Source organism: Fukomys damarensis, unplaced genomic scaffold, assembly GCF_012274545.1.
Source record: "Fukomys damarensis isolate Sample0158 unplaced genomic scaffold, DMR_v1.0_HiC HiC_scaffold_10, whole genome shotgun sequence".
Classification (NCBI taxonomy): domain Eukaryota; kingdom Metazoa; phylum Chordata; class Mammalia; order Rodentia; family Bathyergidae; genus Fukomys; species Fukomys damarensis.
This window is the reverse complement of record NW_022900922.1, coordinates 17044113-17066870: the sequence shown is the minus strand read 5'-3', so window position 1 is coordinate 17066870 and position 22758 is coordinate 17044113. Positions and strand designations below refer to the sequence as shown.

The 22758-nt window shown below is 41.9% G+C and overlaps 4 protein-coding genes across 4 annotated transcripts in view; 2 read left to right on the top strand and 2 right to left on the bottom strand.

Annotated features, from left to right (window-relative positions):
- The window catches only part of Hfe (homeostatic iron regulator), a 6800-nt gene extending 736 nt beyond the window's left edge, over positions 1-6064 (top strand). The window contains exons 2-7 of the mRNA XM_010623096.3: positions 124-256; positions 3086-3356; positions 3557-3832; positions 4557-4832; positions 4961-5074; positions 6000-6064. Of these exons, the coding sequence (XP_010621398.1) occupies positions 124-256; positions 3086-3356; positions 3557-3832; positions 4557-4832; positions 4961-5074; positions 6000-6040 (1111 nt within the window). The 3' untranslated portion in view covers positions 6041-6064. The remainder of the gene's footprint in view (positions 1-123; positions 257-3085; positions 3357-3556; positions 3833-4556; positions 4833-4960; positions 5075-5999) is intronic.
- Positions 6065-13797: 7733 nt separating this feature from the next.
- On the top strand, positions 13798-14143 carry LOC104861510 (histone H4). Its single transcript, XM_010622991.2, is given in 2 exon segments — positions 13798-14058; positions 14060-14143. Coding segments are annotated over 2 exon segments (345 nt in total).
- Positions 14144-15891: 1748 nt separating this feature from the next.
- Positions 15892-16913, bottom strand: LOC104861621 (histone H1t). Its single transcript, XM_010623097.2, has one exon. It carries the CDS (start codon positions 16662-16664, stop codon positions 16014-16016), a length of 651 nt encoding a protein of 216 aa, XP_010621399.1. The 5' UTR covers positions 16665-16913; the 3' UTR covers positions 15892-16013.
- A 2417-nt stretch (positions 16914-19330) lies between these two features.
- LOC104861515 (histone H2B type 1-C/E/F/G/I) overlaps positions 19331-22758 on the bottom strand; it is a 9508-nt gene continuing 6080 nt past the window's right edge. The window contains exon 2 of the mRNA XM_010622997.3: positions 19331-19612. The gene's annotated coding sequence lies outside the window, so the exon portion shown is untranslated. The remainder of the gene's footprint in view (positions 19613-22758) is intronic.

The following is a 22758-nucleotide window of genomic DNA, read 5'->3' as shown; positions in this document are numbered from 1 at the left end:
CCCACCCGGCCCGGGGATCTCCGCGCCACCGCCGTGACGCTCTTAAATCAACCTCTTGCTTTTTTACTTGAGTGAGCTGAGCCTGGAGTCCTGGAACTCGATTCTCAGACTCATTGTTTCTAGTACAGAGCCTGAGTGGTTTCCCCCAGTCATTAGTGAACAGGAAGTTCCCTCTCAGGGTGTCCTCGGCCGGAGCGGCCCTCGGTGTCGCGGGGCAGTAGATGAACACCGGGCTGAGTACTTGCTGGGTATTGACGTAGGAGTCTGGTCGGGTTCCCGATTCTACCTCACCCTACGTCCTTCCTGGTGGGCCCCGTCGCAGGCTCTGCAGAGAGGCCTAAATTAGGCCTTCCTGCCTCGGTGATGGTTCTTTTCACTGGAAATTTATGTTATTTCTGAAGGTTTGCTGACATAACAGGTTCTCATTTCTCAGCTATACTTTGTGGATTTGTGATATGCTGTATAACTAAGGGGCCTTGTCTAAAGGATGCCGAAGTAATGATTAACATTTAACCAGTGAATCCACCTTTAAACCGCATTCTGGTCTGGGATCTTGTTGATTCCCCTTATGTTTTGGGAAGTAGCTATTTGTAGGTTTACTGGTTCACCAGCCCTCGGGTTAAATAACTCCCCTCAGGTTACAAAGAATACAATCAATTTGGTTTTCTCCGTGACAAATTAAATTCTACCACTGCGGCTAACTCACAATGTCTTCACCATTTACCCAGAGTCTGCACTCAGCACTTTACATACATAATTGCACTTCAGCCTCAGAAAAGCACTAACTATATGTACCATAGCCACACTTTACAGGTGAGAAGAGCGGCATGGCCAGGCTGCAGATAACTTTGTCTACTGTTATGTAGCTTTGTCAGTAGAACTTGAGTCTCCCCTTCACATTTGAGATTCTTAAACATCAGTGGTTACAGAGTGAGTCATAGAATTTGATGTTAACTTGAAATACTCGTACGGAATGAGTCCCAACTTTGTGTTGCACTGTTCTGGGCCCAGGGAAGGAGCAAGGAACAATGTATTTGCCCTCTGATATTTTGCATTCAAATGGGAGAGATGACAGTTTAAAAAAAGAGAGGGATAGATGGGGGAGAAAGAGAGAGGGAGATGGGGGAGAGGGGGAGAGAGAAGAAAGATGAGAACATCAAAGAAATGATGTCTGATGAATACATGTGAGAGAGGGAGGAAAGGGCAAGCCACGCATTCTGACATTTGAACAGAGACCTGAAAGAAATATAGCTGAGCTAGCTTGGTGGCACATGCCTGTAATTCCACCCCTCTGGGAGGCTGAGGCAGGGGCATTGCAAGGTCAAGTCCAACATGGGCAACCTGGTGACTTAGCAAGACTTTGTCTCAAAAGAAAAAAATTCAAAAAGGGTGAGTATGTAGCTCAGTTAGAAGGGCCTAGGTGGGCTTGGGATGTAGCTGGGCAACAAAGCGCCTGGCAAGCTCAAAGTCCTAAATTCAATCCCCAGAACAATGAAAAAAAAAAAAAGCCGAGGTTAAATCACAAAGATTGGGAGCCAGCTTTCTAAGCAATGGACTAGACCAGTAGATCCTGCAGGCATTCCCAGTGGTACTGACAATTTTGGTCGGGGGGGATGGAGGCTGTCCTGTGCATTGCATGATGTCTACCAAAATCCCTGTCTTCCATTCACTAGATGCTACTAGCTAGTAGCAAGGCATCTCCATTCACAGCCAGATCTTCCTCGGGAAACAAATCCTGTTTAAAAATACTAGATTAGTGTCATGTGTTGTGGGGGATGCCAGACTCGGGTATTTATTGAGACCCCATGTCAAAATAAAAAATAAAAAAGGATGGGAATGGAGCTCAATATGAGGCCCTGCATTCAATCTTTGGTGCCATAGGAAGGAAGGGGAGAGGAAAGGAGGGAGGGATGGGGAAAAGAAGAACACTGGGTTGAAGAAAGAGCAAGAAGTACAGCACTGGAGGCAGAGAAGTGGGTAGCAGAATCAGAAAGGCCCCACAGGCAAGGTCACAGAAAACCCATAGGCTGTGGTGTAGACTCTGAGGAGTGACAGGACCTGTCACAGGTTTTGAACCGCTCACTCTGGCTGCTCTGTGGAAAGCAAAACAATGAGAACAATGAGGCAGAGAGACCAAACAGGAAGCCCAGGCAAGAAATGGTAGAGCAGGCTGAGCTGGGGCTGGGAGGGGGAAACAGGAAACATTTGAATTCTGGATTTTTTTTTTTTTAAGGAAATTGCTGAAAGATCTACGTATGTATGACACAAAAGAGAAAAATTCAAAAGCAACACTGTTCTTTGCTTATTTTATTTCATCAGTCTCACAATAGGGTGATTTGTGATGCTATTCTTGAAATAGTAAAGGCAAAGGAAACAGTTTTGGGGAAAACTGAGAGCCCAACTTGGGATATCAGTTTGAGATTTTAATCAGGTTATCTATGTTGTATTTCAAAGCAGTAAGAGCCTAGTGTTAAGGGTCAGAGGTAAAAATCTAAGAGTTATCATGTATTCATCCAACAAACATTTATGAAATACCTACCATGTGACAGGTGACAATGTAGGCACTGGGGGTGCATCTCTGAGCCCCCTCACTTTGTCATGGAGGGAAGGAGACCTGACTAGAAGTCTTGTCCTCTCAGCTTCCAGGAGCGCCTTCAGTGTTTGCTGGACATTTGTCTTAAACTGTGCATTAGCAGATCTCCCAGCATTTCACAGCCAACACTATCATAGAAAAGTATTTGGAGGTGGAAATTTCTTAGGACTGGATATGATTAGCACTGAACCCCACCTGCTGAGCTCAGCTACCATGGCTGGAGATGCTTCAGGATTCACTAGAGTAGAGTCTGTTGGTTTTGGAAGAAATTGCCCAGTCAGGAATAATGGGATAGACAGCTAGTGGGTGGCAGCCACCTGTGATGGGAGAGGTGCACAGGAAACTCAGCCAAGGTTGTATTGGGGAAGGATGCAGGACTGTGTCTCACTCTCCACTGGGTGACACAGACCCAGCTGGTTGTATGAACTGATTCAGCTAAGTCGATTCTGAAGCTGGGCCCCCTGAGGCCAGTGCTAAATGCCTCTTGCTCTCTCTCCAGGCTCCCACACCCTGCACTACCTCTTCATGTGTGCCTCAGAGCCCGACATTGGGCTGCCATTGTTTGAGGCTCTGGGCTACGTGGATGACCAGCTGTTCGTGTCCTACAATCGTGAGAGTCGTCGTGCTGAGGCCCGGGCTCCATGGATTGGGAGCAGGACCTCAAGCCGGCTGTGGCTCCAGCTCAGTCAGAGCCTGAAAGGGTGGGAGCACATGTTCATTGTGGACTTCTGGACTATCATGGACAACCACAACCACAACAAGGGTGAGTGGAGAGGTCTTGCCTTCCTGAGGTGCTGGAGCATCTCACTGCCTAGGGAGGCTTGTGTGGGAGAGCTGGGAGCCTGAGGTCCTAGGAGCAGAAAGAGGAGAGTCATAATCCTCCAGGCGTTGTGTGGGCCTTGGGGATGGTAGGGTCAGGGACCTACTCCTTTGGTTTCATTAATGAGCTGGGGGTGTTGCCAGAGCCCCACACCCTGCAGGTGATCTTGGGTTGCAAGGTGCAGGAAGACAACAGCACCAGGGGTTTCTGGAAGTACGGGTACGATGGGCAGGACCACCTCGACTTCTGCCCCGAGACACTGGATTGGAGAGCAGCAGAGCCTGCAGCCCATGCCACCAAGCTGGAGTGGGAAGAGCACAAGATTCGGGAGAAGCAGATCAAAGCCTACTTGGAGAAAGACTGCCCTGAGCAGCTGCAGAGGTTCCTGGAGCTGGGGAGAGGGGTTCTGGACCAGTCAGGTATGGTGACAGCACCTTTCTATTCTCACATTCTAGTGAGGGAGCGGAGGAATGAGAGGCACAGGGTTCCTGGCTGAGGATTCAGAGGTGGCCAAGGCTGTGTATATTATCTCATCTCTCCCAGTCCTACAATATTCACCTCATGATTGACATGTATGATGCAACCATGAGTCGTGATCTTATTTTTCCCCATGCATGTGTCCAAAGAGGAAATATCTGTAATCTTTTGAGCTAGCCAAAAAACTTGTGTATATTTATACCTTTTAGGAATTTAGAAATGTCAACTATCACATGAATACCCAAGCAAGAAAATACACAGTGACACAGTCCTTCAGAACAGCAGAATCCTTGCAGGTTAAAGTTACTTTTACAATACATAGCAACAATCGTTAAGGCCTGGTATCTTCTGAGAGCCTTTATTGCAAGAATACTTATAGGGTTGGGCCCACTGGAATTGAGAGCCTGTGTGCATATTTACACAGAGAGCAGACAAGAGAGACATTGACAAGGGAACAGATAGCTATGTCTATGGCTGTTCTCCATATAATGCTGCATTAGAGCTGAATCTTGGAAAGAGTTTTAGGGCACAAAAATGGTGCTTCTCCTGCAGCCCATTTTGTCTGAAAAAGATATGTCCTTCCTCCAACCCATAGAGGTAAGTGGAAGCTGCAATCTTCTAGGCAAGGGTAAAAAGATCCTCTCTCTTCATCCTTCCTCTTTCAAGTACCTCCTTCGGTGAAGGTGACTCATCACGTGGCTCCTGCAGCAACCATGTTACAGTGTCAGGCTCTGAACTTCTACCCCCAGAACATCACCATGAGATGGCTGAAGGACAAGCAGCCACTGGATGTCAAGGAGAGCGGGTGGAAGGATGTGCTGCCCAATGGGGATGGGACCTACCAGGGTTGGGTGGCCTTGTCTGTGCCTCTTGGGGAGGAGCAGAGGTACACCTGCCAAGTGGAACATGCAGGCCTGGATCAGCCCCTCACAGCAACCTGGGGTAAGAACAAGAGCCTCAGGCTGAGAAAAATCTGTTGTAGGGGTTCCGGGGTGCTCACTGTGGAAGTCGGGGGAGGGCTTGCTTTGGGGGAGCAATCAAGGGCTTGAACTCCCTCTTGCTTTTTTTAGAGCCTTCACCATCTAATGCCTTGGTCATTGGAATCACCAGTGGCACTACTGTCTGTGTCATCATCTTCTTTACTGGAATTTTGTTCAGAACTTTAAGGAAGAAGCAGGCTTCAAGTGAGTAGGAAGGATGAGGAAGTGTCATTGTGCCTCTGCCATAGAATGTAACTCATCTTCTTGCAGAAAATGGGGCAGCGGGAAAGTCCTGTCCATGAGAAGATTTTTCCTCTCTTCCTTTCTTTGGGAGCACCAGCACCTCAGGGAAGCAGAAAGAAAGAATGTGGGTTTTCCCTCAGAGTTAAATTTCTTAATCTAACCTTCTGAGCACTTCATACTGTACAGGTGCTGTGAAAGGCAGGGAAGGCATTCTGAGGTTGATAAAGTCACTGTGGCTATTCTCAGGAGGGAATGACATGAATTGACATGTTAACACAGATAAAGACCACTGAGGTCCTAGAGCAGATATGGAGCACATGCTCTAAGAGACAGAGGAAGGAATAATCACAACAACTGGGACCAAGGAGGCTTCTGAATCTTGAAAGAGAAGTGCCATTTCCTTAGATGAGGTTTAGGAAAAGGAAAGGCCTACAAGGTGGAGCAGCCGTGTGAGTAGGAAACTGTGAAGTATACAGGAAGTGAGAGCTACTGCACCTTGGTGTCCTGGCTTTGTACCTGGTCACCAATTTCACAAATCTGCATGCTCTGAACATCTGTGGTGTGGGAAAAAAGAGGGAACAGAAACCAGAGAATGTATCCTTTTTTTTTGGGACATTATGTTACGGCCACTGGGGTATCAGTTAAGGAGAGATACACTTTACTTCAGATGGTAGATGGATTGTTAGGAAGTGAGATGGGCAGCAAGAACAGGTAGAAAGCAAATGAATGATTTCAGAAGAGGGAACACAGGACCGGAAATCCAACAGTGCCCCTGGACAAGAGTGGCCCAAGTTGAGATGGATGAAAGAGGAGGGTAAGGGACATGAAAGAGGCCAGATGATGCCAACGTCTGTGACACTTCTCCCTGGGTCCCCTATCTCCTCAGGAGGAGCCATGCGGGACTATGTCTTAGCCGGGTGTGAGTGACTTGCAGTCTGCAGACCTGTTCTGTGGAGGAGACACAACTAGAGACTCAAAGAGGGAGCATCCTTGTGGAATTCTTCATATTTTAGAACAGTAGGACTTAACAAATAGAAACTGCCCAAACAACTCTCTGCTCTTAGTTTCCCTCTTCGCTTTCTAAAAAGTCTTCCTCAGGTAGCTCTTTGAGTTCCTGCATGAACATGTCCAGCATTGCCTTCCCAGAGAACTGGTTTGCAGAAATCTCAAACTGCATCCAGAAGCTTCCTTCATTTCCTCCATCACTTCTGAGCCTGTACACCTACACCATTTCACTTCCAACCTCTGAAAGAAGGCTTTCAAATTTGGGAGACTTGTGTTTCTTCTGAACATCTGAGAAAAGCTTCACCCTGGGACATGGACACTCCTGCTCCTCATAGAATTTTATGTACTCGTGCTGGCATCCAGGACCCACTCAACTTTCCCTGTGAGTCACCTTTTCTCTGCTATCCAGTAATTCATCTGTTACCAAGTCCTGGATTCCCTTCCTTCACAGCAAGACATGGGTCATTGTGCAGCTGTGAAGGCTGTGCACTGCTCAATCCGAAGAGGCACCTTTCCTGGAAAAGAATGGGTATTATGTATACTTTGGTAGTGTTACAGCAGGCAGGGAGGAAGTACCCTAAAGGGATTTTTCTAATTTGTACAAAGGCAGCACATAGGTTTTCAAAGGATGGTCCTGCAGGATGGTCCCACCCTAGCAAGCCCAAGCTGAAATACCATTTCTCCCGTCCTGTAATGAAATTCATGGAAAGGATAGTTATAATAAGGATAGTGTGGCTGATACTTATTTTTTTTTAAAAATATGTAGTACCATATTCTGTCCTGCACACTGCATACAGGCATTATTGCATGCAATTCTTATAATATTCTATGAGGTAGGCCCTTAATCCTCCACCCCTTTTGTGGTGGTGATCCCGTGGCACACACGCCACAGCCGGCTCTTTGTTCTCATTGAAAGCTCTAAAAGGTTTGCCATCGTGGGTATAGATGAAGAAAGAGAAGTGTAGAGAATCTTCTAGCTTGCCCAAGAAAGACAGCTCTCAATCCCAACTATTCAGCAGTGTGAACCATACCAGTACTGATACATCCTGGTGGTACAGAGGCAGTGAGTAAACGGAGGAGGAGATGGCTCTTCTCTTTCTCTTTGCATCTCTTCTCAGTGATCTTGATCCACATGAAGGAAAACAAAACAATCTATGGATCTCAGCTGCCATTTTCTTATCAAACGGATCAGACACTGACTCCCTTGAGCCTCCATTGCTCTGTCTCTTTAGCTCTGCACAAGGACTGGGCTTAGTGGGGTCAGGCTGGGACTGTGTTGTGCTTTACAATGTCCTCCCCCGGCCAGTGTCTATGGAGTCAGAATCCTGTCAATTCCCGTGACAAACTATAGTTTGGAGGATGCCCAGGAATCTTCCTGGGGCTGCTGGGATTCTGACTGTCTCCTCCAGCTATAGACATTTGAAACAGTTTGAACTCAGCCACTCAGGAATATCTAGACTCTGGGAAAGGTATTTATCCAAGCATGACCCAAAGAATCATGTACATCTATATCTCCACCCATAGGACACATGGTGACTTTATGCTGCTGCATATATTGGCTACAAAACTGTGTTACAAGTGCTGTGTTGGAGGGCAAGTGACTCATGGGACCAAACACAGCTCAAAAGGTTTTAAATTTGAGCAGTATTCTCAACTTTTTTAAAAATCCTTTTGTTTTTTTCTGGTTATGAAAGTTACACAGAAGAAAGTAAAAGTAATTAGCACTTTTACAAAAGTTGAAAATTGAGTAACATTCAACTTACAATTTCATTTGCTTTTAGACTCTAATAACAATTTGTTTAATACCTCGTAGGATCATATTTCTGTGTTACAATGTATAAAATTAACATATTTTAATAAGTGTACATTTATTTACTGCTTAATTTTACCAATGTTCATGTCCCTGCTATGTATGTAATTGTAATGTCATTTTGGGACACTTACAGCGCTTTTCATTTTTTCTTACATTTTGTTTCATGGAAGATTTTCATTAAACTGTGGTAGCTGAGTTAATTGTTTTTCTTCAGTGTAGGGACAGTAATATCTAAGTTATAAGGCACTAGCTATTTTATCTCCAAACCAAGCTAGAAGCACATTGATGAGATCTTTCTCTATAAACATCATCCTATATTCAAAGCATGATAGCAAAAGTCTTCTTACTCTTCACCTCATGAGTGGCTATGTTCCAGTTTAATTTGATTACTCAGTCTGAGATGGCAAGAAACACCATAGTCTTCACCATAACATTTGGTTTATTAATATTTTGTCACAGAAATCATAATTAATAAAACTCCATTATCCTTTTTTGTTCGTTTCTGGCTTTATCAGGTTTTTAAATCAACCACATTCGAAGTCAAAGACTTACATTTTCAGTTTTCTACGTTATCTTCTCTCAGCTCTGGCAGTGTGGCCGTAGAGAGGAGGGCGACACCTGCTGGCCTTAGATGTGTCTCACTGGTGAAGACACTGGAGAGCTGGGCCTAGGCTTTTCCTGAGGGTAAATGGTTGTACTAGCTGGTGCAAGTGATAGCGCTTTCAGCGACCCTGAATATCAAATAAGCAAACCATTTACCAGTTGTTTGAATGGCTGAGATTTCAGCCATGCTGAGTTCCTGAACTGGTAACAAGAGAAAGAAAACAAAACCTAGTAATCTCTGAGTCAAGTGTAACAGCTGATTGAGGCCTGCTGGAAGGTACAAGCCAGAGGTCTCCTATCACATTGTAATGCAAACTTCAGGATGCTGTGTCGACTCTACATGTTATAATACATTCTTTGGGGACATCTGCACATTTAGAAGCAAAAACCTTTCTGTAAATGCCAAAATTTCTCATAAAGTTATCAGCTTTAATCTACTGTTCTCTTTCTGACTACATTCTGATTTAAAAATAATTAGTAAGCTAATCTGTGCCTTTAAGTATTAAAAATGTTCTTATACAGGCTGGAATTTGTAATTGCCATTCTCTCTGTGGACTTTGGTCATAATGTATTCTCCCTTTTTGCTTTTGTGAATAATTTGCATTCTTTAACTTGGAGAATATTAATGCAATATATTAAAGGATATTGTGTGCTTATTTTATTAGACAGCCTGGACTGCTTTGAAATCGTGCATACATTTACATTTTACTGGGTATCCTGTTAGCTTAGGCATTCTGTTTCTTTGTAACTGTTTAAGACAAAAGAGAAACATGGTGTGTTTTAAGGAGATTTTTTTTCTTTTTTCTTTTTCTTTTTTGGCTAGATGGATTTTCATTCTCAGTAAAGTTTTCTATGACATGAATGTTTTCTAAAATTAATTTTTAGCTAATTATTTTCAAGTACTGTTGCCAGGTTATGTCTGAATGTTAATTTAATTCTTCCAAATACCCCTCTGAAGTAAAAACTACTGTTATCCTCATCTTTATCTTGAGTTTATGGAAACCAAGGCACAGAAAGGTTAACTTGCTAAAATTTACACAGGAAATAGCTGTGCTGGAATTTTAATCTAACCGTTCTGGGTTAGAGTAGAGTTCCTGGCTATAACACAACACTTAACTTCTCACGCAAGAAAACACGGTGTTACCAACTTCTCGGGATGACATTTGAATTATTCATTCTTGTGCCTAGTAGCAGTAGCTCTGATGTTTTCTACAGTGACTTGGGAATCTGCTTTAAAATTTTAGAATTTACCATATTCCTATTATTAAATCAGAAGTATCTTAAAGTATTTTTCAGGTATTTATACCTTTCAATTTAAAATATTTTTCTAAACATACACAAATTCCTAACTACTAAATTCATACTTCTATTTATTATTTTTATCATTCAGGGAGGAATCTGGTATGGGTAGTTTTCAGGTGCTACAAAACATTTTATCCACTATATTAGGGTAGAAAGTATTGTTATTATTTTTAAAAAACAAAACTATGGCTTTTGACCTTAAAGCTGCAAAGAATTTTGAAGTCATCAATGAACTCTTTAGGAGGTTAGTACCAATAATTTATATAAACTTGAGTGTAAGCATTGTTAGTTAATTTTGCAGATTGATTAAATATGCTGTGTTTCTTCCAGTGAATAATCAACTTCACCTACCCAAAGAGCTTGGGGTGTGTGTGTATGTGTTTTAAATACAAATGGTTAATGGACTTCTTTTTGTTTTCATTTAGGCTCATAGTTTCATCATTAACACAAATGCAAAATAGTTTGCTTTTTGTATGTCATCAAGAAAGTATGCAAGAGAATTTTGAAAAACTAATCTAGCTGCAAATATGTTTATAAAAGTTTTGAAGCAAATATTTAAGAAAGGATAATGTTAGAAATTCTCTGTATAAATAACCCCCCCCAAAAAAAACCAAGTCAAAGTGTATTAAGAGTGTTTATAGGAGAGTGTTTGTAGGAGAACTCTCACAAAGGACCCAGGCCAGGAAGTACACATGGAGAAAGAATTTGGACTGATGGGGAAGAGCAGGAGCATTTTCTTAGAAGAGAAAGGAGAAGATGGAAGGGAAATGGGGAGAAACATAGATTATGTTATGGAACCAGTCATGCCAACAGCAATGACAGTGAATGCAGGGAAGGAGAACAAGAAAATGGGTCTTCATAACTAAAATAAAGGTGAGGCAGCTGAAATGAGAAATGCTGTGAAAGCTAAGTGGAGAGTGAGACCATTTTGCCAAGTGGCTACAGGAACTTTCTACCCAGACTAGAGATGGTGGGCAAAAATGACTGATAAAGCTCCCACAGGCCCCTTCTAAGCCCTCTGATGAGACTATACATATGCATTTCCTCAACTGTAACAGAGCTCAAAAGTATTTCTATCCTTAAATTTCCTTACTAAAGTGCAGTCATACATTTAAAAGTACTGGTGTACATAGGGCTGCCTTTGATTCAAAATTATTTGAAGAAAACATACATATATGCTATTTCATAATTCTAATATTCTGATGGAATTAGACTGGGGAGCATTCTGGACATTTCATACTTTTCTAAATACCTCCAATTAATATAGTTTCAACTGTCCTAGTGTTCCATGAGTCCTATTAGCCACAACATTGGTTTAGAGAGCCTTTATCTAAAGGGCCTTATTCGCCTGTCAAATGAATGGTGTTCTGCCAGACTAGATTCACCTGGAGGATGAGAGGAAGGTGACAAGAAAGAATAGGAAGCCACATGGGACTGAAGGGTAAGCCACCCCTCTCTCAAACCACATGATTAATATCTGTACTCTTCCTACAGTGGAAAAGTTCAAGTACTGTATATTTCTACTTGTATATATTTTTTTTACTTTTCCAGTCCTGGAGATTGAACCCAACGCCTCACATACGCTATGCAGGTGCTCCACCGCTAAACTACATTCCTGGCCCTTTTTTATTTTTTATTTTGAGACAAAATGTAGCTAAATTGCCCAGGCTGATTTATAAATTGTAATCCTCCTGCCTCAGCCTTTCAAGTAGCTGAGATTACAGATTGTACCACCATATCATTTACACATTCACTATTTTTTAATCATTGTTATTGCAAAAAAATAAAAAATGAGATATTAGAAGGAATAGGAAAAAAGAATAAATTAAAACATCAAAATAAGTCAGAATTTATTTTTAATGCTGTAATAAGTGAAGGTGATTTAGAGAAAAAGCAACCTAGGTGTACAGTTATACTGAAAATGGCATTTCCTGGGATAAATTTCAAAGTAATGCTCACCATAAATTTATCCCCCATATCACATTATATGCACTATATTTTCATGTGTATGAATTTTAACACATTGCAATTTCAGAGTTTTGCCAGTAACTTGCACTTTTTCTTGGTAGTGTTTGACTTTCTTACTAGCTAAATTTCCTGTTATGGAGTTCGAGGTGTGGTGAGTTGATAATCACAAAACTAAAATCTCTCAATTTAGGTACAGAAAATGACCACTTATTTTAAAAGTGTAACAAAGCCCAGCATTTATATATTCTGCCCTGTCTTCTCCTTCTCTGCATCAGTTTGTATATATGTCTGAGGTTGTAATATGTTGTCTCAGGCCACAGTCTAAATCTTATACATCCACAATAGGCATTTGTTTATTTACTATGATTTTGTTTTTAAACAAGAGTGATTCTTACCTTGAAAACTTCCAAAAGCTGCAGCAGGAAGCTAAGGAGAAAATTTGGAGAAGTCTTTTCAAACTACACACAGACTGAATTCTGCTGTTCTATCTTTAAAAAAAAAAAATGGGATTAACCTTAACATCACTAATCTCATCAAAGGCCTTTAAGGGGAAGACCTTGTAGGCTTTGTCATGACCTTAATCAAGTATTAGCCCTATATAATTAATTCCCAATTCTACAAATGTACATTCTTGTCTCAAAAACCAGAGCAGGTTGAAAGGGGATTACTACAAGAAGAGCAGCGTGTTCAGAACTGCAGGCAGATCAGACAGCACAGGAGCCATGGAATAGGGCTAATGTAGGAACCAAGTTTTCTGATCAAGGTGGTCTCCCTCTTTACCCTTTGCTCTGAATAGCAAGACTAAGTTTTCTGGGCTGGGGGGGGGGCTATAACAGCCTCCTCCCTGTTTTTCTGTTCCTCTTCTTCTGACCCAAGGGTGAACTTATCTCCTCCCCGATAGTCGCTTAGTAATGGATAAGTTAAAAAGATCATATACTTTGCTAAGTATAAAAAGTTTCCCTAATTGTGCAATTATATAGGGTGTTCTTTGAAAACAAAGAACATAGTGACTCCCCGCTGATTTCCTCATGGGTATTAGTTATTTCTCGTAAGTACCCCAGTAATAGCCATTAATAATGAAAAGTTAAAAATAGCACCAATAAAAAGAGAAAGCCTCCCCACCCCTATATAATCATGCCCTTAAGTGGGTCAGTTGGAAGCCACTGTGACAGTGCCACTGGAGGTCCAGGCTCGAGTTTGCCGGGCTCGACCTGCAATAAATTCCTCATGTAATTACATTGGACTCGACTCCTTGGTGGTCTTTGGGGATATCACGATCTGGTCACAACACTAACTGAATATCCCCAAATTTAGCTTCAGGTTTCCTGCCTCCCTCACAGACATTCACAGGAAAGGGAGTCACTCAATAAATGTCTGAAATTAGGTAGGGAAGAAGAGGAAGAATTTGCACTTACAGGGTTTTAATTTGCAGTTTTCTTCCACTTCTGTCCCCAAAGAGGCTATGAGGGCAGAAATATTACGGCCAGGTTTGCACTCTGTCCGGCACAAGGTTTTGACTCTGTCCGCGTTAAAATGCGTGGTTTGAACAGAAGAACTCAAAGTATCCACAGGGAAACCCTCTTGCTATATTGATCTACTTATCATAGACATAATTTGTACTTCAAGGAGTCGTTACCTAATTAGTGGAAATTTTCTTTAAAAAGTAGAAAGAGAATCTTTGCTTATAATTATTGACCTGATAAAAAATACTTTTAACTTACAAATGTGCAAAGACACAGTAATGCAATACAGAAAAAAAATGAAGCATTCCGGGCCGATGAAACCCGTATCCCTCCGTCTAGCCCCCCAACGAAAGGCAAGGTTTCACTGGCCAATCAAAACACTGAAATTTTAATAAACCCTAACCCTTGCCACACCCCCCTCGCTGAACTAATTTTTGAAAAATTTCTACCAACCTCGTGGTTTTCAATGAGGTCCGCAAATCTACTATTTAAGGGCTGCACCCTGCTTCTGTAGTGCTGTTATCTCAACCATGTCTGGACGCGGCAAGGGAGGTAAAGGTCTTGGCAAAGGTGGCGCCAAGCGGCACCGCAAGGTGCTGCGCGACAACATCCAGGGCATCACCAAGCCCGCCATCCGCCGCCTGGCCAGGCGCGGCGGCGTGAAGCGCATCTCCGGCCTCATCTACGAGGAGACGCGCGGGGTGCTGAAGGTCTTCCTGGAGAACGTGATCCGCGACGCCGTCACCTACACGGAGCACGCCAAGCGCAAGACGGTCACGGCCATGGACGTGGTCTACGCGCTCAAGCGCCAGGGACGCACGCTCTACGGCTTCGGGGGCTGAGGTTTCTGATTTCTGCCACAGCCTGTACTTTTGAACAAAGGTCCTTTTCAGGGCCGCCCACAAAGTCACATAAAGGGCGGTCAAGGCTGGTTTAAATCTGATCAGTTAGGCAGCAGCTTGACGGCAGCAGGTAAGTAGGCAAAACTGATTTCCTAGTCTGGTGGTTTTACGACATTTTGTCGTAAGATGATGGTGACGAAGTAATGTAAACGTAAATTACACCAAGAAACTTTTCCCTCCAAGATGCGCATACTTTCAGCCTTTTGAGAGCTCCGAGAAGCCCCCTGTGGGCTGGGCTCGGCTGGGGCCTTTCGTGTACACAAATACCAGCTCTGGCAGCTCATTCTGACAAGTGCCCGGGAGGCGTCTTCGCTTAAAGTTCTCAAAGGAGTACAAATGTAGTTTTGCAGAGGATAGGGTGACTTCATGGTTGATACACTATAGACAAAAACAAGGAGATCCAATGGACAGGCTCAAAACCTAGAGGAAGAAATGGGGTTTAACAGCTTTTAATTCGAGCTGTTTGGGGTGCTGGGAAGCAGGCTCAAAGGTGCCCAGTCCCATCTAGAGGATCCCCTAGTGCCGAAGAACCTGCTGAGGCCAGCAGGTCATCATCCTGGGACAGGAATCTGGGGACAGCCCCTACAGTGCACAGTGGTGAGCAGGGACTTAATTCAGGCCGGGTGTAATTGGACCACCCTCAATTTCAACCTGGAACAGTGATCCTAATACCTAAACAAGGCAAGGGCTAGAGATGACTAAATTGAAACCATTATGCATATAGTCGTTTTCCATGTTAGTGAACAATTTTAGTTTGCAGAAGTGAGCTACCCAAAGAAGACTACCAAATAATGGTCAAAGGCATGGTTTCACCTTTGCTCAAAGTTGCCCCCAAAACAAAAAGTTTGAAATAGATTAACATCAGTTTGGATTTATTATGAGTGATTGTTAAGGAGGAATGCAGAAGAATGCAAAATCACAGATGAAGAAACAATCACAGATTAAACTAATTTTATAGTTCTTTCAGGTTGGACTCTGAGTCCAAATAAATTTTTTGTGTCTTAAGGTTAAATTCAGCTATTTGTGCAGCCACAAACACTTTAAGATAAATACGTTATTTTTCAACCTGTGGAGTATCCCAGCAGACTCATGAAGCCTGTACACTTTTCATAAATACATGAATTATACTTAGGATTACAATCCTATAAGACCAATAGGATTGTCATTTTTAAAGATACATCTGCATCTGTTCATATACCAGACATGTAATAGTATAGCTGTCACTGAAAGCTTTAAAACTCTCCATCACTGGTATATGCTGATTCCTGTAACTGAACACTGAAAGTATTGTCATACTCAGAAAATTGTAAACTTTCAGCTGAAAGCTAATAAAAAATTTTAAAGGTAAAACATTTCTATAGCCCAAATTCTAGGACATCTTTACTCATATTTACCGATCCCACATAAGTCTGTGGACACCAAGGAACTTCTTACATGACATTAAATGAGTAAATTGTAAATAGGACTAAGGAGTTTTAAGAAAAATGCTAACAGATTTTTTTCTGATGGTGAACATATCTGTACTCCCATTCCTGTGGCCTTTTCCAGAAAAAATACTGGACCCTTAAGTGACAAGCCCTACCCTGTAAATCCTTGCATGTGTATTCACCTTCCGGAATGGGCAACACCCAAGAACTTTATTTTTATAAAAATATATGTAAACATATAACACATATGTAAATTTAGATGTTACTTCTTAATCAGAGCCCAATTTGTTAGTAGGCAATTAAAAACCTAGACTCGTTGCAAGAACTTCTGTAAGTTTGCAGAGTCACACCACTTTGAAAATTGTTTCGGTGGCTCTTAAAAGAGCCTTTGGATTCTCAAAACTAGTCCTTTACTTCTCAAGCTGCTCTCTTAGACACTACCTTCCTGGAGTTAGATTTCGATTTCGAAAGGGCCGACCTTGGCCTCCTAGGCTTGGCCTTCCCCACTCTGGCCGTGGCGGGGCTCTTCTGTGGCTGCAGGCTCTTGGACCTTTGGGCCTTCTTCCTGCTGCCTGAGGCTTCACTGTGTGGAGTCTTTGACTTCTGGCACCCCCTGTTGGGTTTAGTGCTCTTTGGGGGTCTGGAATCCCTGGGCAAGCCCAGCTTCTTGTTCTTGGCAGAAGCAGGCCTTCTACCCCTGCCCTTGGAGGCTTCAGGAACAACTTTCTTGCTGAGCCTGAAGGACCCAGAGGCGCCAGTCCCCTTGATCTGCACCAGAACTCTTTTTTCTACTAAGCTCTTGACAGCCAGCTTGATACGGCTGTTGTTCTTCTCCACATTATACCCGGCGGCAGCTAAGGACTTCTTGAGAGCGGCAAAAGACATGCCAACTCGGTCTGGCGACTGCAACAGAGCCTCAGTGATCAACTTGGACACTGAAGAGTTCTGGACCTTCTGCTTTGCATTTGAGCCGCCAACCGCCGCCTTCCTGCCTCGTTTTTTACCAAGTAGTTTTCCCATGGGGTCTGGAGCAGTAGCAGCAGGACCTACAGGTAGCGTTTCTGACATAACACACAAGGAGACCAAAGTATATTGACCACTGGCAAGGGTAAAACACTAGACTGCCGGGCCTTATATAGGGTAGGATGCACTCTGATTGGTGCATCGCTGGGGAACCGCCCCCACCCCTCGGAGGAGGAGCATTTGTGTTTGTTTTACCCTCAAAAGTTGAATCCCACAAAATTGCTACTTACTGAATCACCCAGGTTTCAATGCTGGATGATCCGTGGGAATTCAGATTTCACCTCACTTTTTACTTTTTAGAATCAGATAACCCTAGATGCCAAAATTATTCATGAAATCCCTCAATTTTCAGCGAAGTTCAGGTGGGCAAACGAAACTTCCTCTTCTCCTTGCAACTTAAAAATTAATTTTTAAGCGAAAATTGATCTCATCTCTTCTGAATGGTTTTCCATAATGGGTCCTTCTAAATGGTGAAGGAAAAAAATTAGTCATGACCCAATTTTTAATGAAAACGACTTATATATGTGAGGGAAGTAACACAAGTCTCCTAGCTGCCCCATTCCAGAGTTTATAGAATGGAAAACCTCAGAGTGTTTTCATATTTAGGCAAGCCCACAGGGAAGATAGGTTGTCTGGGATTTAAATCACTTCCCACTTCCTGAAGCCTTATAGAAGATCTTCAAATGAGTTAACTTCTCTTTACATTGATTCCATACTCTCACCCCAGTTTTTCCCCACCCAAGGTGAAAAGACATAATCCCTGGCCCTCATTAAGGACCAGGAGGCAGGAGCCCTGGTCTGAGAGACCCATTAAATCTACAGATCCAACCTCTAATAAGATTGAGTTGGCAAGTGTAGCAGTAGACACATTGGAAAGATGGTACTGGGAGAATGTCCAAAAGGTTCCCCTGAGCATCTCCTGGGACTGTCTTGTGACAGGTCTGGAGATGAAAGTTTGCTCATGAAGGCCAGTCCTTTCTGGGGATGCTTAGAAAGCAGCATGCTGTGAACGGCGGTCAGTATGTCAGCCAAGCAAAACTCCAGAAGCATCATTTTGTAAAGATCCCCAAATGCCTGTATGGGAAAAAATTTACAGGCCAGAAGCCATGAGATGTTTTAAGGGGAGACATTGTTTTAACAGTCTTGTATTTGCCCCAGTTTTAGATTTATTGTACAATCATTATTAAGAAGGGCCTAGGGCCAGGGATTTAGCTCAGTGGTGTCACCTCCTGCTTCGCAAATGCAAGGACCCAAGTTCAATCCCCAGTACTAAAAAAAATTTTTAAAAGAAGGGCTTAAAGTCAGAGGTCAGAGTCTACTGTAATTGTCTTAGAATGGGTTTTGCCGGAGACAGTGTGCACATTTAAAACAACTGTGAAATAAAGCTACAACATGAGACTTCATATCTGATTGCAAAGTACAAAAACACTCTTCTCCTCCTCCTCAACCTCCTCTACTTCTTCTTCTTCTTCTTCCTCTCTCTCCTCCTCTCCCCTTCTCGCTCTCTTTCTCTCCTGAAACAAAAATTTGGAAAACTACCATAAGCACTTCCATTAATCAATTTTATTATTTAAAAAACTACTTGATTCTCATTTTGGAATATATCCCTAGGGAATGTATTACTTTCTTTTCCACCACTGAGATAAAACACCTGACACCAGCGACTTACTGGAAGAGAAATTTATTTTGGCTTATGGATTCACAGTGTTCAGTCCATAGTTGACTGGCTCCAAGATGGAAACAGCCATGTAGAAGGGCATGTCAGAGGAAAGCTGCTCAATCCATGGTGCCCAGGATACAAAGAAAGAGGAAAGGAGGTAGGATACATCCTTTCAGGTCATTTCCCCAGTTTTATTCTCCCTTGCAACAGGCCCCAACTCCTAATGAAGCTTTGAGTTGCAAACTCATCAATGGATTGATTCACTGGTAAGTTTAGTGCTCCTGTGCTCCAGTCACTTTATGAAAGTCCCAGCTCTGAATTTAAAAGAGTTTGGGGGCACATTTTAGATTTATATCATAGCAGGGAGATTATAGGGGCATTTTTCTGAGCATCCTAAGCTTGTACATCAGTTTGGATGCTCTGGCTCTTGATTATCCCCAAACTTTTGTGTCCTTAAATATAAATAGCTTATGGGCCAGGAAGTAGATCGGGTTGATCCTTTTATTTAGAGGTTGACAGAACATAGCATTCTATTGCTTTAAAAGTAACACACCACTAGTGAGTTTAGGAAATTCCTAGACTATAATTTATAAGCCAGATAAAGAACCATGATTTGCCTTCGATAACTGAAAAATTATCATTAAAAACAAATAAAAGATGCACATACAATAAAAGATGACCTGTGGCAGTTGTTCAACTATGCCTTTCTCCTAAAAGAAAATGCAAGGAAATTTACAATTTACCTGATTTATATGGCATATAAATGGAAGTTAATCAAAATACTCAAAAACAGAAAACTAATTACATAAGTAATGATACAACCATAAACTACATATCCATAAAAATTGTGTTTCTAACCACAGTCACCTAAAAATTATTTATGTATATTTGTACCATGATACTTACATTTGTTTCATATATACTATTTATTTATTGTATGTACATTATTATACACATTCATATTCTTCTGGGTAGCTACCACATACACACACACACACACACACACAATAGGAGACATTAGGAGTTATTTTAATTTTTTCTTTTTATGTTTCTCTTTTCACAAATTTCTACTATAAACATTATTTTTATACTCAGAAAAAAACCAATATTTTATCCAGGTGTTTACTGGTCTTTACTGATTCTTTCAAAGCTTCTGGTGATCTTCCAGTAGCTATCATATTTTATTGGTTGACTTGTGAAATGAAAACAGAGTCCAGCAGTGACAAGTGGTAGAAAAGATAAGTCTAAAGGTGATTTGCTTCTCTTGGCAAAAAGAGAGTGACTGATTGATGCTCTTCTGTGATTTATCCAATCTTCATCATTGTACTTGACTCTGAAAACAATAAAAATTATAATGATGAATTTCACTGGGCGTTTTCTCTGGGCCAGGCAGTGTTCTGAGAACTCTATAGATACCAATTTATTTACTTGGTTATTGCAATAACCTTATAAGGTACCCCCATTACTCTTGTTTCCAGATGAGGAAATTAAGGCATGGAGAGGTTGCATTTTCCAGATGGCACCGCTGCTGGGTAGGGGACCACTGCACTAAGCCCACACACACTATGCTGTACTTGAATGTACATGTTGTGGTTTGTTTCTAGATATTCTCCTGAAGCCTCATGCAGTCATAGGGCTTTTTCAGAGGTGGCTGAGTCTAGAGTATGTGATGCTGAGAGTAAGGGGTTGTGATTACCAAATCAGCCCACTAATTGGTTTGGCACTACCCTAATCCCAATAGTCTGGATAAGATAAAAGGGACGGAAAGATGCTGTTAAGGTCTCTTGTTGCTTTTGCTGTCTTCTGCCACCCTGAACTGTTGCTCTTCTGCCTCCCTGCCTTGGAGCCAGCCAATCATGAGCTAAAACCTCTACGAAATAAGCCAAATAACCCTTCCACTTTTAACTTTGGGCATTTTGTTTCAATAATAAGAAAAGTGGCAAGGCAGTATATCTGTGCATAACGGATGGATGTGACCTAGTCAGTGTCCTGGGAGTTCCATTCGATGGCAGCCTTGCAGAGTAGAAATTTGTCAGTTGGAAAAAGGAATTAGGACTTTTCATAAGGAGACACAGTGACACAGGTCAACAGTAGAGGTTGGCTAAGGAGGGAGGTAAGCTTGGCCAGGAGCCCTGTGAGGGATGCAGAGAGCCTTGTGTCATGACAGGCAGGAGAAGTCAAGCTTGTTATTCCCATGTGGAGCAGCTGTTATAGATTTCCAAGAGACTCCCTTCTCTCCAGTGACCATCCTTCCGGGCAGCTGGTAGAAGTCACTCCCATGCTCCCCCTGTCTCACTTCCTTAAAATTAGTGAAGTCAAATGAAAAATCTGATGGAGAAGTGCTCAAATATACTGAATCTGTTTCTTGGATAGTTATAAAATGCATTTCTCCCTCCTCTTGCAAGTCATCAAAGACAAATCTCATATTATGTTCTCCACATGTCTAAATCCAGTTCAGGGAAGGTATGCAAGGTTTACTTAACAAAGAACCCCTTTAATTCCTGTAAGATGACACATTATTCTAGTGGGGTGATGTAGGTATCTGTAGCAAATGCTCCCACATTCAGCTAATCCAAGAGTGTGTAATTGTGACACCCTAGAAATATCTTAAAACTCAGGGCCTCGCCTTACTTTGGAAAGACAGACACTTCTGCTATATATTTTACATAAACTACTTGTTTAAAAACTACTTTTAAAAAAGTCACATTTAGATGCTTTTTACAAAAGCCAGTCTGGAAGCAGAGCCTGGGGGCAAAGGCAATGAGCTGGTGAGAGGCGCAGCCTTCCCCCAAAACCTTTGGCCACCTCTACTACTCAGAGTAACCTCTGATGTTGCAATAGTATATTTCACAGACTTTCTGTTGTTTCCAGAACAGTGGTCTTAACACATTCAGGTGCCACACTCTCTTAAACAGTACTGCAATGGCACCGAATCTAGGGACCATGTGTATCACGCTCACCTCACGTGCACTTCTCATCTCACAATGCAATGATGGTAGTGAAAATGCACAAGAAAAGAGGTGACTCAGAATAGTTAAAAGACAGAACCCAAAGGGTTTTATTTCTCCTCTCTTCCACTCACTGGTTCATCCCTCAAGGATTTCCTTTATGCTTCCTTGCTAACATCTTATTGTATGAGAATTAATTGAGCTAATATAGTAAAACAAAACAATACCTGCCCCATATTAAGTACCATACTGTTATGAGTTGTTCTTGTTGCATGAAGCATTTGCCTTAATATATTAATGTTAATATGGGTATAATCATAACTCTGATTATGCCTGTTGCCTGTTTGCATGCTCTATCTTTTCCCTAGGCAGAACTTGGTCTTTATTCCCATGCTATACAATTAATTATAAAATTATTATATAAGTATTATTTATGATTGCTTTGCTGCCTTTCAGGCTGAGTGATAGACCCTAGGTATATTATAGCAATTAAATCAGAGCTCAGAGCCTGGGGTTGGGATTGAGGGTGATAGCTAGACAAGTGATGATGATTAAGTGCAAATTGTGCAACACTTATGCAGAGCAGCTAGGAGAGGATACTTAGAGACACATTCTGGAGAAGGCAGCAGCCAAGCAGATGCCCGCACATTGAGAATGAGTTTGCCAGTCAGAAAGGAAAGAAAAAATTCCAAGAAGGAGGTCTAGCATATGGATCAGCCAGGGAGCTGGGGAAAGCTGGATTTGTTTATATCTGACTGCAGGATGCAGCAAGACCGAGAGAAAGGGATAGAAGAAGCCCCAAGAAGGGGCAGGGACACAGCCTGTCAGTCCATGACTGTCTTAGAGCTTCTAGAGTGTCCTGAAGGCAAGATAAAGCTCTTTCAAATCCATTCCAGACCACCACTGGCAACCAGCTCACATGCTAGCAGGATGGGGGCCCATTGCTACTGCCTATCATTTATAGGGGATTAAATTCCAGCCTTATGATTAGAACTGACTAGGTCAAGTTCAGTCTAGTGTAGAGTCCTAGACACTCTCTTCAAACTCTCCAAAAAATCCCATATGCTGTTTTCTGCTAGGCAATTTTGAACCACACTTGAGGCTACCAGATTTTCTTCCACTGAAGATCTCCAAATTCTCATCATCTCTATAGAATTCCTAAATACAATTTTATAATATATTTTTTTAATTTTTTAATGATTTATTTCACTGTATTAAAGCACAGATGTGTTTGTTGTGTTTTAAAATCTAGTACCAAGGTCCATGCCCCCACTTGTTTAAGAAAGTCCAACAATGAAACTAAAAATTCATTTAAAAATTAACATTTTCAACATTTTTATGTTCTGTTCTATACCTGAATTTAGGCCAATGAAAGTATGGAAAAATATGAATGGAAAAGTAAGGACAAGAAAGTGGAGAAGGGGAGGAGAGGAGGAAAAAAAGGAAAGTGAGGACAATAGTTTATCCTTATTGCTTGTGAATCTATTCTTTTTTTTTTTTTTTTTTTTTTTTTTTTTTTTTTTTTTTTTTG